Below are 15,723 nucleotides of genomic sequence, written 5' to 3'. Positions count from 1 at the left end.
ACGTGTCATTCGTAACAGCTTCCTCAGTGCGTGAAGCACGTCCGCAGACGGGATGAGAGAGCTGAGAGTAGATTTGTTTAGCATGCTGAACGTGTCACCTCCTGCAGTGGTAAGTCTTTTATGTCATTTTCAGTTTTTGGACATCATGGGTGTTGATGGATTGATGGCATGAGGTCAGTCGGGTTGAGAGCGCCTGTCAAGAGTGAGAAATGTATTGTTTGGTCTTAAATTTCTGAATAATCTTTGTTCTTCTGACGCGACACATCTCACTGGACGTGCTGATGAAAAGTCAAATGAATGAGATGATACCTGGTTCAAAACAAGCTCTCAGCGAGGGATCATCTCAGGTCTCCGAGACTGTTCCTGTTACTTCTGCCAGAATTATTTTTTTAACGAAGCAGCTAATGTTGTACTTCTCCTGTTTAACTCTCTGTTCACCAGCCTGTCCATCCGTCCATGCTGCTGTCAATTAGCCAGTCTCAACACTGGACATTTTGACCGTACACTAGTCCCAAATCCATTAACTAGCCGGGCTGCCTTCGCTCGGTCGCTTCTCGACTCATCCATCAGCAGACAGCCCACACCCTGCACGACAGTCATCTTAAAATATCACTGCTAAAAGTCTACTTCAATTTAATGGATCATAAGGCTGCAGCGTGAATATTTAGTGCGCGCGCCTGTCGCCTGCAGATTTAAGCCAGTGCGGCATAATTGATGGAAAGACATTGGAAAACTCACAGATCATTAAATGTGATAGCAGATTTGCCAAACACTTTTCAGAATATTTTATGCTCAGTGTCCAGCCAGGGCTATATGTTCTTCTGAGTGACAGCGCCTGAACACCAGAGATGATGATGATGATGATGATGATGATGATGATGATGCAAACTGGACTTCATTCCCTTTCTGACCACTAAGCCAACAGTGTGGCAATTAGAGCTAGAAGTAATGACGATTTCTGTTATTGATTACTCCACTTGTTATTGATCCTCACTGTTCTATGACAGTGAAAATACCCAGCGTCCAATGTGACATCTTCAAATTGCTGTATTTGTTTTGTCAGACCAAGGGGCTAAAATCAATTTACAGTCATATTAAACAGAATCAGCAGCAAGTCCTCCGATGGAGGAGCCGGGACGGTCGCTCCCAGCTGGGACAGTCAAATTGATTAACTCAGCGAATTGACAAATTGTTCCAGCGTAACAGCCGCCGATATCAACACACAGGATCCTCACAGATAAGCAGGGAGACGAAAGCAAGAATACAATTATTGTACTAGTACACGAGTTTAGTTTAAATGACCTGAAAACTTCTGTTACCAGAAACAGATATTCACAGTGATTGCTGGAGGGTTGCATTGTTTCCACAGTCTCCTCCGGGTCTTGTTTGGTCTAATGGCTCTGCAGTGTGTGCCACAGGTTTAGACCTGACGATGGTGGCAGCAGTTGTTTTGGTTCTGATGACTGGTTGTTTAAGCAGCTTATAAATTCAGCGTAACAGGCAGGAAGAACCAGAACGAGTGAGAGTGACAGTGAGAAATTCATCTTTAACTAATCTAAATCTGAGAAAGAATAATGTTCGTTTTGTCATTAATCAGCGAACAATAAAATACAACATACATGACTGTTGAGAAAAATGACAGAACCAGAGTAATTCTGCGATGGTTAACTCAAACCAGAACTGACGGTTTCAATTAACAAGCACCAAACGTGCTGCAGCTACAGAAGCTGTTTGATGAGCAGCTAATGTCAATGATGTAGAATAAAAACTATTGTCTCAGATTGTTCAAATGTTTCTAATAAGAAGAGACAAGTTGTAGAGTACAAGCTTCTTTTATTGTAAACATTAGGGTAGATTTTATTGTCAGTATTGATGATTATTTTCAAGATGCAGTAAAAAAAAAGTTTTGGTTTAAAGTGGAATATAATTATTGTCTTAGGAGACGTCTCACATGTCACTTCAGGTGTTTGGGTGAGCAAAGTAAAGCTAACGAGCCTCTTACCTGGATCTTGATTGGCCAGCTGAAGTTGGACACATAGACATAGAAGGTGATGTTGTGGTGAAGTCTGAAATTAAACCTCTCACTGGAGAAACTGTCTCGGTGCTCCTTGATGTTGGTCTTCGCTATGATGGGCATCTCCTCACCTGAGATGGTGCCAGCTGAGAGAGAGAGACGGTGGTTTTAGACGTGAATTAAGACAAAAACAAAAAAACACAACACAAGCACAGAACTGTTTTGGCAGCCTAGCAATCTTATTCACAGTAGGATCTCAGCCAGGGTTAGTGACTCGTCAGCTTTCGTGGAAGGTGGAGGGACAACCAAGAAACAGCACTGTCAGTGTTTTTACACCTACCCAGGTTTTATGAGTAGAAAGTCTGACACAGGGTCGGATGATGTGACGACTGAGATGATAGTGGCCCGTCAGCTCATACGGATATCACCGTGCACCGATCGTATCGCTCACTGGTTGTGGTTAGTGTTGCAAATCAATGAGCGAAAAACGTTTAATGGATTTTTTTCTTTGCAGGACAAATTAGGAGAAAAACTCACATCCCTGTCACCCTGTAGAAGAGCAGCAAACATAGATTTCCAATCCAAAACTCTGCAGCCACGTGAGACCAGCACAGTGAGTCAGAGTGACCCATCAGTCAAGCTGCTTTCAGTGGGAAGAGCCTTGTAAAGATATTTTTACAGAAACGTTAAGGCTGAGTGAAAACAAGCCTGGATTTGAAAACATCAAGGTGCATCTTTCATCTCAAGCAGGCAAATTAACATCCAGTGCCACGAGAATTTTCATGACACCCCACAATAATTCAGAGCGAGCTTGTAAATTTCCTTCAGTGCTGAAGTGATGTGATTTCAGTATCCTTCGGTGCATTATCAGCAGTTCTGTGTTAATGGCTGAGTTTCTCAGACACTGTGAATAAAATATTTCCACCTCCTGCTTTATCAGGCCCATTAAACACTGTGTAATAGTCTGCACACAATCACACACACACACACACACAACACACAAGGCCCAGAGTCCCAAAGTCCCAAAGCGGCTGTGGGCCCCAGGACACCACGGTATGAAAGCAGAGTGCTTTTATCTTAATTGAAATCAAGAGGGAAAATGTATAAAATGCCTTAATTCCAAAATTCAAAAACCGCTTAACGACACTTGGCCACCAATGAAAGATACTGACTGTGGGATATCGTTACAGACAGACAGCTCAATGACAGAGCTTTGGAGACAGACCACTGCTGGATCAAAATTCAAATCACAGAGACCGCACTGAAATCATGAAAGGCACCACTTTAGGTTTTAAGTGTCATGCATTCATTTTATTTCCTTTATTGTTAAAGGCCCTGCAGACCACACCTGCTGTCAGGTGTTCTGGCAGAGCTAATGCTGACAGGTCAACTGGAGGTTTAAGGCTGATGCACACAACAACCAAAAGTGATTTTAGTATAGATAGAAGTGTACACACACACACGCACACACACACACACACACAAGTGTGATCTCTACCTGTTGAGCTCAAGGACCAAGTAATGTTGAGGTTAAAGTTGTTGGAGGCGTTGATGGACATGTCGAGGTTCTTGTTGGCCTGCATTAAAAAAAACATGAAAATAAAACACATGCAGACTCGGGTCGTTTGTGAACAACCTGATCGTGATGCAGACGTAACGTAACGCTACAGACACGACAAACAGCTTCAGACACATTCAGTAAATGCAAAGCAAATTGCTAGTTTATTTACTAACACTGGGCCAACGCATATTGTTGGATCTCGTCCTGGCTCTGTGGACACTGGTTTTATGTGTGTCTGCTGTTCATACACTCATAGACAACAGACGGACTCTTTGCTAAAACAAATTTAACTTAAGCTGCACTGAACCACTGAACTCCAGTTTGAGTAGTATCTGAACAAACAGGTCCAAACAACAAGGATTAGACTTTAGTGTCTTACTGTCTCACAGCAGACCTTGAAAAATCAGCTTCAAACTCCTACTGGATAGAAGTTAAATATTTGCTGCTCAGCTTCAGCCTCAGCATGTTTCTGTTTTTACTGGCCATTATTCAACAAACTCAAACAAATTCAGCCTCATAAGAGGCACAGAAATACAGACATATAGACATTAAAGTCAGCTCATTCATCCCCATGTGCTCATGTGTTACCTGTTCAGGTGTAGCCATGAAGTTGATGGCTGTGTAGTAGCGATCATCCTCCTGAAGCAAACTGAAGGTGAACTGGTAATCGATCAACAGGTTGTCTACACGACAGAGAGAGAAAAGATGGGAAAAAGACAACAATTCCTAAAACAAGTTCACTGACAGTGACACGTTACAGCTTTATTTGCATGACTGTTTTTATTGCTTGGTTTAGAAACAGTCACCACAGAGTATGTTTTGACTGTTCTGTGTATTTAGCCTTCATGTGTCCGATTCTGGTCTTTTCCTCTTCGAACGCTGCTCCACACAAAACCTCCACTCCTGCACATCTTACTGACAAAACCATCAAATTCCAATAAATGAAAGTAAAAACGTGGGACACAGAGACGAGGAGTCAATATTCAGTTAGATATATAAGGTCACAGTGGTGAGGTTTTTAAAATCTCTATCAGTGACAAAATAAACAAGATAAGTGTACGTGCACGCACACGGGCGCACACACAACGTGAACACCAGTGAGGACGGCGGTTTCTTAGACAAGCAAATGGTCCAATCAATAGAACATGAGTGAGAGTCTAAATAATCATGTTCTCTCAGAGATTTAATCATTCTTGAAAGCTGCTCCTATTGAATGTCTGAAAGCAGCTCTTTGTCAGCGAGACCAGCGTACAGACAGAATCGGTGATTCAACATCTGGACGGACAGCAGGAGCCACACCGGGTCACCTTGTTGTCTGCCTGATGGCGGAGCGACGGAGGAGAGGCGGCGAACTCGACCAAGAGGAGAGAGAAAGAAAATGTGGACAGAAAGCAGCTCTGTGGCCGTGAGAGGCTAACGGAGCATCCTTTACGTTAATCAGTGCGACCGGTCACTGCCTGGATTAGCCCAAAGGGTGATCCAGATGTGTGTGCATGTGATGTTTGCATCGAAGGCCAGTTCAGGTTAAAACTAATTCATGCAGACAAGACTTTAAATCAAAGGAGGTTGATGTTTTTAAATACTCTGGGTCCATTTTCAGCCTTTTTGCTCCCCAGTCTGACAAGTTACTGTGATGATATTATTATACTTCATTATAACTGGTGACTTCACAGGTTCAGTTATCATGACCTGTCAGACCATCAGCCATCCTCTATACTGCTCAGTCCAATTCAGGGTCACATGGGAGGCTGGAGCCAATCCCAGCATGCAGTGGGTGAGAGGTGGGTCCACCCTGGACAGATCAGCAGCCAATCACAGGGCTGAAAAGAGGCCCTGGGTTTGAACAAGATTTGAACCTGGGACCTTGGTCATATCAGTCAAACCATTAAATATTCTGACTGTTTTTAGACTTTTCTTGCCAACATATATTGCAAATCAATATTCAGTGCTGGACCCCCACAAAGTGAGTGTGTGAACAGGTTGTGGTCCCCACAGTGTGAGTAAAATCTCTCACTCTGTTGTACTACTGCATGCAAAACATAGCTGCGACCTCCGTGTGAACTAACCAGCCTGACACAAAGCGTCCGGTTCTTTAAACTTGACTGAGTTGTGGTTTGCGTCACATCCATCAAGCTTCCACACAGATAAAGCCTCATTGTGTTCTCAATGCGGTTAAATCAATAATAATGAAAACAATGACTTTTTCCATGAACCATTTTCAAAACTAAGTTAAAGTGCTTCACAAAAGCCATAAAACCAATAACACCAACCACAATGAGTTCACTACTCCAGGTGCTCCATCATGTTTATTCCATTTCTGACATCACTTCAGTTTTCATTCTCCATCACAAACGATAATATTGTCAGTAGACCCGTGGAGTTCAGCCTTGAGGAGCCCTTCCTCAGCTTCTCTCCTGAAAGCTAAACCGTAGAGCAGCTGATGTAAAGCCTGATGCCTCTGGTCTTTTTGTACTGTAACCTGAAATCATTGTCTTACATGTGGAACAAATAGGAACCTGGTGGAACATACCCGGGTGTATTCACAAAGATTATAAAGACAAAAACTGCATGTATGTTCCTGAAAAAGAAACGTGCGTGCTGTTACCGCCGCAGGTAATGTGCTGCCGTCCAGCACAGAGGTGGCACAGGTCAGGACAATGAACTGTACAGATGTTTAGTTATCAGCTTCCTTTCAGCTGTACAGCCCTGAGGCGTCACCAACACCAAAGCAAATTATGTTTGACAAACACCCTTGTTTTGTTCAGCCTTCATGGCAAGTTAGCCCGAACAGCAGATATCATCAGATCAAAGACGAAATGTTTCTTAACATCTCTCTCCTCCACCCTCCCTTCCTCCCAGGCAGACATGCTCAGCTGCTCGGTTGTTTATCCCATAAGGGTCGTCTGTACAACTTCAGAGTATTTGGGCTTTTTTTAACGCCTGTAACACGGGAACAAGGGGGACTTGTGTTTGTGCGTATTTGTGTATTTACCTCTCGATGCGTCCGCTATGTATACATCTGTACGTGTGTGTTCACAGGTGTGTGCATGTCTGCAACAAACAGTACAGCAAATAAAAATAAAAAAAAACCTTCCAACATAAAAATCAAATTACACACGTCCCTCTGTGTCTTTCTAATATGTCTGCTTTCAGAGCTGTTAGGAACCAGAGCATCAGCCAGGTTTAAAAGTTCATCTCAGCTAATTGCACATCTCATCTGAGAAATCTGACAGCTGTTTCACTTAGGCAGTCTGAGTTACACAAGAATATGTGCAAATTCTCACTCTGGATGGATTGTATCAAGGTATCACTAAAGGTATTAACAATCCCCAGAAGAACCACAACAGAAATAGTTCACGCCAATTCAGGCATCAATCAGGTTCATGGTTGGGTGATGTTATTACCACAATATGTAAACTGATTCAGCCCATATGAAACAAAACACAGACGGGGAATGAGATGATGGAGGAGAAGGCCGTCACCTGGAACACCCAGTCTGGAATTAGAGCAGTCGGCTGCAAATTGAAATCCAAAATAAGTATGAACTCACCTACAGTGTCGGTGTGTCAGAATCTTTCACGGAGGTTTCATTTGATGCGTGTTAACAAGTCATTATTTCCCATTTGCAACGCTCGGCTGACAGAGAGCAGGCCAAACATTTCAGCATCACCTCGCTGAGGAAACGCGTTAGAACCAGGGGAGTAAACACAAGGACCACACAGATCTATCATTAGACTCGACTGGAGGTCAAGGTAACCTGGAGATAATGTATGCATGAGATCAAGTGACCTTTATTTATTACAAGCTCCACACACTAGACTCAGCGTCCACAATCACCACTGCCTCAAGGGACTATTTGCTAATGCCAAACACGCAAAAATGTCAGAAACACATGAAAAATCAATATGTTTTTAAAAGGCGGTGTATTAAAAGTACAGTTACACAAACATCGGATGCAAGCAGATGGAAAAAAAACCTCTCCACAAAATCCCAGTCAGGAATTTCATTAAAATTGAAAATGTGACTTGGATCCTTATCTGAGAAAATGGACTCAGGCCAACGGGCTTCATGATGCATCAAACCTGCCACAGGTGACAAACCTCCTACGACACACGAAGGAAAAACAAAAATACCCAACATCCAAGACGAGACATGCACATCGTACCAGAATATCTCACACACACACACCAATTACATTCCTTTCATAACTAATAACTAATTAATAATTAATGTTATTTTTCTGTTATATTTAACAGACACAGCCAGTGTGTACATCTATCTTTTCTGTATGTTCTCCTAAAATACTGCAGACTGGATTAACACGCATCAAACTCCCATTGAAACTCACTCAAAGCCATCTAGAATCAGTCAGAATATTTAATGGTTTGGCTGCAAAAAAATAAATTAAAAAACATTTCTGGCCTGATAGGACCAATTAATCCAAGTCGTATAGTCGTCCAGACCGACCGCCCATCAGCAAACACTGAGGCATCCTGGACTGACGCCGGACCGTGGTCTAATGAGGGGCCTGAGGCCAGGAACCATGTTGACTACTGATCACTACCATGTAACTGTGTAGAGGCTTAAACTGGGCTGACAAAGACTCACAACCTTAGACTGGATTAGTCTTTGATGTCATCATCCCATCCATCCCATCCAATCCAAAATGTAGATCTGACAAACCAACACTCCTCACATCGACCCAGATCTTGGACATTGCATCGTTATCCAGTCCCACGTCGCGCTCTCTTTCACTAATTGTCCTTTGATTGTTTGATGCCGTCAGTAAACACTGGAGCTTCTTTCCTTTTGACTACGCTTTCCCAGCAGGCCTGAGGGCAGAAAGCGGTGCCGACTGCGACTGGTGTTAGCCGGTAATTCAACTGACTCGTGGTCTTTTCCAGCGGTGGGACACTTGGTGGCCGTCCCTAATTAGACGTCCCTTGTAGCTGACTGCGACAGAGTATGACAGTGGTTCATTAAAGCACTGTCCTGGTGATGCCTGTGAGTAAATGCGAGTCTGACTGGGGGCAAACTCATTAAACGGCGCAGTTGCTTTTCATCAATTGACTGGTGGCTCAATACGACAGTGTTAACTGAACCAAAGCATCACTCCCTGCACCGAGAGCACTGCCGTCAACAGACGGACACGTTTACCACATTTATCCATCTGATGAAAACATTGCACTCTTACTGTTGCTTTACCACACACTTGTTAAGCCTGTGCAGGAGCTTCTACATGTAGTGTGACTTCATCCTGTATTTTTCTTTAATTAGACTCTTACTAGTTGCCAGTGGCTGACATGAAGTCCTGCTGCACCACAATGAAAATGAAACGTAGTCTATTCTTCGCACATCTGCTCAAAATAAAAAGCCTCTTTTTCCAGGGAGCGAACATGTGTGTGAGGAGCTGTTTCACACAAAAAACCACAGCTGACATGTTCAGTGTAATGAAGTAAAGGGAGGCCTAGGATCACTCTGTCCACACCATTAAAATGCTATATAGTCATGCATTAGTCATTTGGTTGAGCACTGCTAACAACCTATGAGGCCTTCCTGCCAGGCAACCTCCTGCTGAGATGGAAATAATAACTATCCTCACTCAGAGAAGAAAAACTTAGCATGATATTGTTGTACCAATTCCAAACCTGCAACCTTTTCTATTTTTAAGTATTTTGAATTGTCTCTGTTTGACTAGCAAAGAAATTCAGATTTTATTTGATTTCTGGGTCACGTGGTTGGACAGTTTTGCATCTCTAGCCCTTCACCCCGACATGTCACGAGCTCATGTTCAATTAGTCCGATTACAGCTGACCGACAGGGTACGTCTGTGCATCAGAGAGTAGACTCACTAGACATATTTGATTCAGAGCAACCTATGACAGTCATAAGTTCATTTTCATCAAGATATCAAGATGAGCTCATAAGCAGTCACTTACGGCCACATGGATTGGTTGGCAGCAGTGACGTACTATATATACACCAAATATGACCTCAGGGTCTTTGGATGAGTACCCATCACAGGACCACAGTTTGTAAGCTGAACCTCCTGCACCTCAAACAGTTGTTTTATTAACATGTGGCACTTTAAAGCTAAGAAATGTTGGCAATAAAACCTGGACGCAATTTATTTATTTACACAAACCCCTTTGGGTTCCCAGTATCCACAGATTGTGAGATCCTGAAAGTACAAAGGCAAACAGTGCAGTGAAAGAGTCCACCTCCTTTAGAGGATGTACTGTCTGAAACCTTGATAAACTGAACATGCATCGTGGCCTAAAGATGATCTGTGTGATTTATCTTTAACTAATTTTGGAACCCTAAAGACTGAAAAAACTGCCTCAGCCACAAGAAACAGAACGTACGATGACAGGTATTGAAATATGAGGCTGTCCAACTAAAATGGTCCCAAGTGGTTGTGTCCACCAGATTGTAGAAAGAAAAAAAATCAAATCCTCTGCTGTGTTTCTGTAATGAGACAGCCAGTCTAGTATTAGTCCTTACGATCACACAAACCTCTACTGTAGATCTGTCTGCTCTGCCTCTCATATTCTCTGCATGCAATTTTACCAGATATGGATTTTTATTTTTTTTTTTTTATCAGCACCTTTCCTCCAGTGACATTTCAGGCTAATATTGACATTGACCACAAATGTGGCCGCTTTCCTTGGAGCACAAGCAAATGGATGGCTTTTAAATCTGTAATTTATACACAGCCGCTCTCTGTGCAAAGGAGCTTGTGCCAATTCACGTGTGCATGTGTCTGAGCGGACTTGCTCTTGTTCAAACAAAGCTAACCCCATTTCAAAGACGGCACAAAGATAAAGTCACATTAATGATAAGACGCAATGTAGTAAAGCACGACTGGAAAAAAACATAGCACTTTAGCTGCAGCCATAGTGATGTCAAGGAGCCATAGAACCACAGACTGAGAGGCATTAAAGCTTGTGCTCGTGTGTTTCTCTGTCTGACTGTATTGCCTGTGCATTAGCTAAAGCCCTTCACAATACTGGGTGAGGGTATTGCATTGGTGCCATCTAGTGCCTTCAAACCTCAGTCCTGCAGCAGCAGACAGATAAGAGCACACCATCCATGAACTATAAAATAAAAGCTTCACTATCTCAGAGCGAACACACTCTGCAGATGATATCACCGACTCAAAACTCATGTTTCTGGCCTTTAGAAATGTGTGTTTTCTTCCCAAACGATGGGCTGATACCGACTTGTAAAACATGAAATATATTTTTCTTAACTGACTGCTGCTCTTCCTTAAAGGGTAGATTGCTGATTTTGTGCCTTGAAAGGAACATCAAGAGAATTTTAAGACGAAGGCTGTGCAGCAATGAAGGTGAATCCATGTCACCATCGTTCCCGAATCTATTTTTGTGACCAAGCAGTGACGAGTGCAATCTGCGGCATGACCCCTCTGATTGCTGTATCCTTACATGAAACCGTAATAGCCCCACTCAAACTAGAGGGCTATTGAGATCGACAGGAGCAGAACTTTGTTATTGTGTCTCATAGTATTGACCTGATAATGGTGATCCAAATTCTGTGTGTGTTTGTGTACGAGCGTGTATGTGCGAGCGAGCGTGTGCCAAAGTGCCGCTAAACATCTGTTTTGACTACACCGTTCGTTCCTCCTTCGTCTGCCCTTTAAAAAGGAAAACCAGCAATTTGTTGCAAATGAGCTAAGTCAGTGTGATCTCCGCTAGCATCTGGAATTACTACAACAAAGTCAGAGGAGTGAGCAGAAAGACTTTCCACTCAAAAGTGGGAAACTCTTCGTAGCCAGACACTGTTTTCTCTCCATATCTCAGCATGACAGTGTCACCTAAACAGATGTGCATGTCTAAGACTGACGATGACCCTGTCAGAAAACTAACATCACAACAATGACTTGTCATGGTAACACACAGCGATCAATAAAAACATGAGAAATTAGAAATGTTTGTGTGTCATCAGCTCAAAGCACATGGTGTTTGTCTATTGTTGGGACTTAGAAGAGGATCAGATCACACTTTATGGGAAACAACACACACAACCAGGTGAATTCAAGGGGCTCACATACTTTTTTTGCCAAATGGGGTGAAGGATTCCTAAATGTACACACACACACACACACACACACACACCTGTCCTGAATGGTATAATTGTGGGAACTTCTGTCACAAAGGACTGATGTGCTCCTGGAAGTCAATTAGCTGTGTGTGTGTGTGTGTGTGTGTGTGTGTGTGTGTGTGTGTGTGTGTGTGTGTGTGTGTGTGTGTGTGTGTGTGTGTGTGTGTGTGTGTGTGTGTGTGTGTTCGGGGCGGTGGGGGTCAGGTAGGTGAGGCAGACTCAGGTGTAGTGGCAGCACTTACAATAACATGTTCCTCGAAGAGGGTTGCCAAGGTAACGATTCTCTGAGTCACATCTGGAACAACACAGGAAAGGAGACGCAGGTGGGGAGGAAAAGAGGAGAAGAAGAAAAGAAAGGCGTTAGTTTTCAACAGGAGCTGAGTTTTCACAAAGAGATTTGTGTCGAGTGTGGGCCGGCGCTGCAGGTATTGTCTTCCCCCTGCTCTTTGCGAGGTGATTTCCCCAGACGGTCCTGTCTCGCTGCAGCTGCTTTCTTTCTTACCCAGGGGCTCGCACACTCATAATTATCAGAGAGAACACTTTGAACTAAGTATGAGAGAACAGCAAAGCTTACAGGTCCTTGGTAAAAGAATCTGAGGTATGTCAAGACAACCTCCAGAAGTACTGAGAGTTCAAAGACAGATTTCACCACAGGGTCACAGGCTTAAATCTGAACAAGCTGAAAAACTGTATGCAGATGTTTTTTTAGACGATCACTACCTGTTACCAGTTCCAACACAATAACCACTGTCATCACTCGCATTGTTCAAAGAATAAAATAACTGTGAAAGACTAACTGCTGTCTAACAAGGATTTACTCATATCTCAGACTTTATTTCTGCTGCTCACTGGGACTAGACAGATGTTTTAAAAAGGCACATATTTGTTGATGGACTGTAATTGGCCCTGGTTGAAAGTGTAACCTTTAGGATAAGGGACCGTCTCTAATGACCAGTGAGCACAGCTGCAACACACTGAGCATAAATTAGAGATTTGTATGGGTTTCAAAGGGCCCTGTGCTACAGGAACATAAGGGCTCTGAAGGATGATGTACGTTTTAACACGTCTAATGTAATAAAAAAAAAAAATCTGTTTTTTTATAAAGTTATCATAAAAAAAAATGATGTGCACTCTTTTGAGACCATTAAAATGTCAAGATGGATGACGTGTACCTGGAGTCATTCAGACCACACACACAAGAAAATCACTGCCTGGCAGGAAAGAACAAAAGCCAGTGTTATTACACTTGCAAGCCAAAAAGAAACGTGATGAGAGGACCAAATATAGTTATCATAATACCAAGAGCGTTGTCACGTCCTTAAAAAGCATTTCCATTGCTATGATGGAGCGTATATGTGTGTGTGTGCCTGGCTCATCTGCACTTTAGACTTCGAGAGACTTTAGAGCGTAAAAAGAAAAACAAAGTGGTGTTTACTGACATTGCAACAGCTCGATGGAATCCTGTATCATGACCATTAAAAAAAACACAGTGGTTATCAAACCCATATGTAGGTCTTTGACGAGCTTTAATAAACGTGGACAATAAATCACGCAAAGCACCGTACGGGCCACACACCGCTCCACTGTGAACCTAAAGGAGGGCGGGACAACGGACGGCACAAAAACAGATATAGGGAACGAAAGACAGAGGAATAAGTGAACAAGAACCAGGAGGTGAGGTTTACAGCCTGGGTGTTAGTGATTTCCCTTGTAGTGCTGCAGCAGGTCACAGAGCAATGCTGGATCCTGAATATTTCATTCTTCTATAAACCCGGGCCAAGGACGAGGTCTTAAAACCACAACAGCCTCACACAGCTTCCCTCCTGAGTCAGAAGTTTGGAACAACAATAAAGACAGACGGAGGAAAGAAAAAAGATAGAAAGACAGACAGAAATAAAAAGACCGTGCACTGTCCTTCAGATGAGAAGTAAAGCTTGGGAGGATGAAAGAGGCTTATTAAACAAACAGTATGGGATCCAGAGGAGAGAGCAGCATCTTCTCAAGAGGACTCTGTGACTTTAAAAGCTTTGGACTCGCTCCCAGTCGGCAGCCGCAGAAAAGTGCAATGAGGACTAAGCCTATTTCAGATTTATAATGATAAATGTGATGTCATAAATTGCCTTGGGGCCTCTCTGGAGCCAAATATGATCTGAAAAATACTTCTCTCAGATATTTTAATCACTGATTTTTTTTTTTTTTTTCTCGTTTAAGCTGAAGTCATATTTTCAAACAAAAATTGCCCCAGAGGAGGTCGGACATCAGGCTCAGCTGATAAGGATCCAGCGTTTGAGAGTCTCTCAGCAAGGTGGAGGGCGCCAGAGGCCCGAACGTGGTCCACCCTGCCTCCCTACATCTCACTCCTGTCTCCAAATATGGATTTTTACATTCATGTATGTGTCATGAACAAAGGGGCATGAGCGGACATGGAAGAGGTTAAGTAGCGGCTGAGGATGAGCGACCTCCTCTCTTTGGGGACACCAAAGTCCTGGACACAGAGCTCCAATAAAAAAAGGGGACAGACACATAAGCTGCTTACAACAGCCTAATGGGGACAAGATAAGGGCCACACAGGACTAGACCACCTCATCACTTAAAACACACTGTGACTCAGCCACACACACACACACACACACACACACACACACACACACACACACACACACACACACACACACACAGTACAATGACAGGTATTCTGCTTTGTTTGCTGTTCCTGTAAATTTACAGAGATTACCCAATTAGAGATTAAAGGTCAATGATATTGCTCCTCCTCATCTGTGTTTTTGTGTAACACAGTGTAGGAGTCCCAGCTGTTTGCATAGAATCACTGCACAACTACATACAGTCTGAACATTCAATACAAATGTTCATAAGCAAAAAAAAAAAAACCACTTGCTTCCTTCAGATACTGTAAGAAAAAAATGCTAATTAGCAGTCAATTAGTGGAGTTTTCTACATTTACAGAAACAGCCACTTAAAGCCAAACCAACACAATCACTTATACAACAGACACAAGCAGAAATAAAGTGGAGGCCTCGGCAGATTCACACACAACAATAATAATAAGACACTAGAGTCAAAGACAGTTTAGGATTTAATTAGATTATTCTATGAATGGAAATTAAACCTCTGACCACTATCACCACGGTGAGCGAGCAGGATAACGTCTGGTGAGCAAACGAACGTCACGTCATGTCTCTAGCTATGATATGATTTGCACCAAGAGCCATTTTACTCTGCTGGAGGTGCAGCTGGAGGACGCTGACAGGCCGTCACTGATGAGAGTTTGAGCAACTTTAATTTTAATGACAAAACGTCACCTCAATCTGCAAATGAAGGTATTTTTCAGCAGGTATTAAACATCAGTACTAACGAAAAGTCTTGTTTATATTATCAATCAATTCCTGCTTTCAATCATTTTGACTATTTTAGACTATTTTATGTAGGAAAAGTTCACGTTAAGCTGTTTGTGTTTAGACATTTAACTTTTCATAACTTTAGCTTCATTTATTACGAGGGAAACATGTTTTGCAGCATGTACTGTATATTATCGTACCGACACTGACACCATGAGCTGCTCACGCCTACATACTGATAAGACTCTGAACTTATGGGATGTCAAAGTGCTCATATTTGTCTGCATCTACAACAGGAAGTGTGACGGAGGAGAAAAGCTTATTTTAATTATTATATTCACGACCATAGACATGTAAAGATTTGCACAGTGAAAAAAAAGTGCCTTGCCCAACAGCCCCATTATTTCTGACTCTAGCTGTTGTGACTTTCTCTTTCACAAACACACACCTGCTGTAACCCGAGGGCGCCTACCATCCACCTCCCGAGGGAAATTGCTCATTCATAATCAAAATGACAAACAAATGGCCCTGTACCTGGCACGCTGTTTTGAACTGACTCAAGCAAAACAAAGCCCCGTGAACGAGAGACATTTAGAGAGAGGCAGCGAGGGAGAGGGGAGGGCGTATGTAGAACACAACCGCAGCGAACTGGCTTAGTGACGCACAGGTGA

General features: G+C 42.8%; 1 protein-coding gene across 2 annotated transcripts in view; it reads right to left on the bottom strand.

Moving 5' to 3' along the window:
* Positions 1-15,723, bottom strand: part of atrnl1a (attractin-like 1a) — a 167,267-nt gene that overhangs the window by 82,162 nt on the left and 69,382 nt on the right. For both annotated transcript variants that reach the window (XM_026309865.2, XM_026309866.2), the window contains 4 exons: positions 11,939-11,991; positions 4,164-4,258; positions 3,513-3,591; positions 2,003-2,160 (listed from right to left, as the gene is read on the bottom strand). In XM_026309865.2, the coding sequence (XP_026165650.1) occupies positions 2,003-2,160; positions 3,513-3,591; positions 4,164-4,258; positions 11,939-11,991 (385 nt within the window). The remainder of the gene's footprint in view (positions 1-2,002; positions 2,161-3,512; positions 3,592-4,163; positions 4,259-11,938; positions 11,992-15,723) is intronic.

The sequence above is a fragment of the Mastacembelus armatus genome, chromosome 15 (genome assembly GCF_900324485.2).
Source record: "Mastacembelus armatus chromosome 15, fMasArm1.2, whole genome shotgun sequence".
NCBI classification, from domain to species: domain Eukaryota; kingdom Metazoa; phylum Chordata; class Actinopteri; order Synbranchiformes; family Mastacembelidae; genus Mastacembelus; species Mastacembelus armatus.
This window is presented reverse-complemented; position numbering and strand designations above follow the sequence as displayed.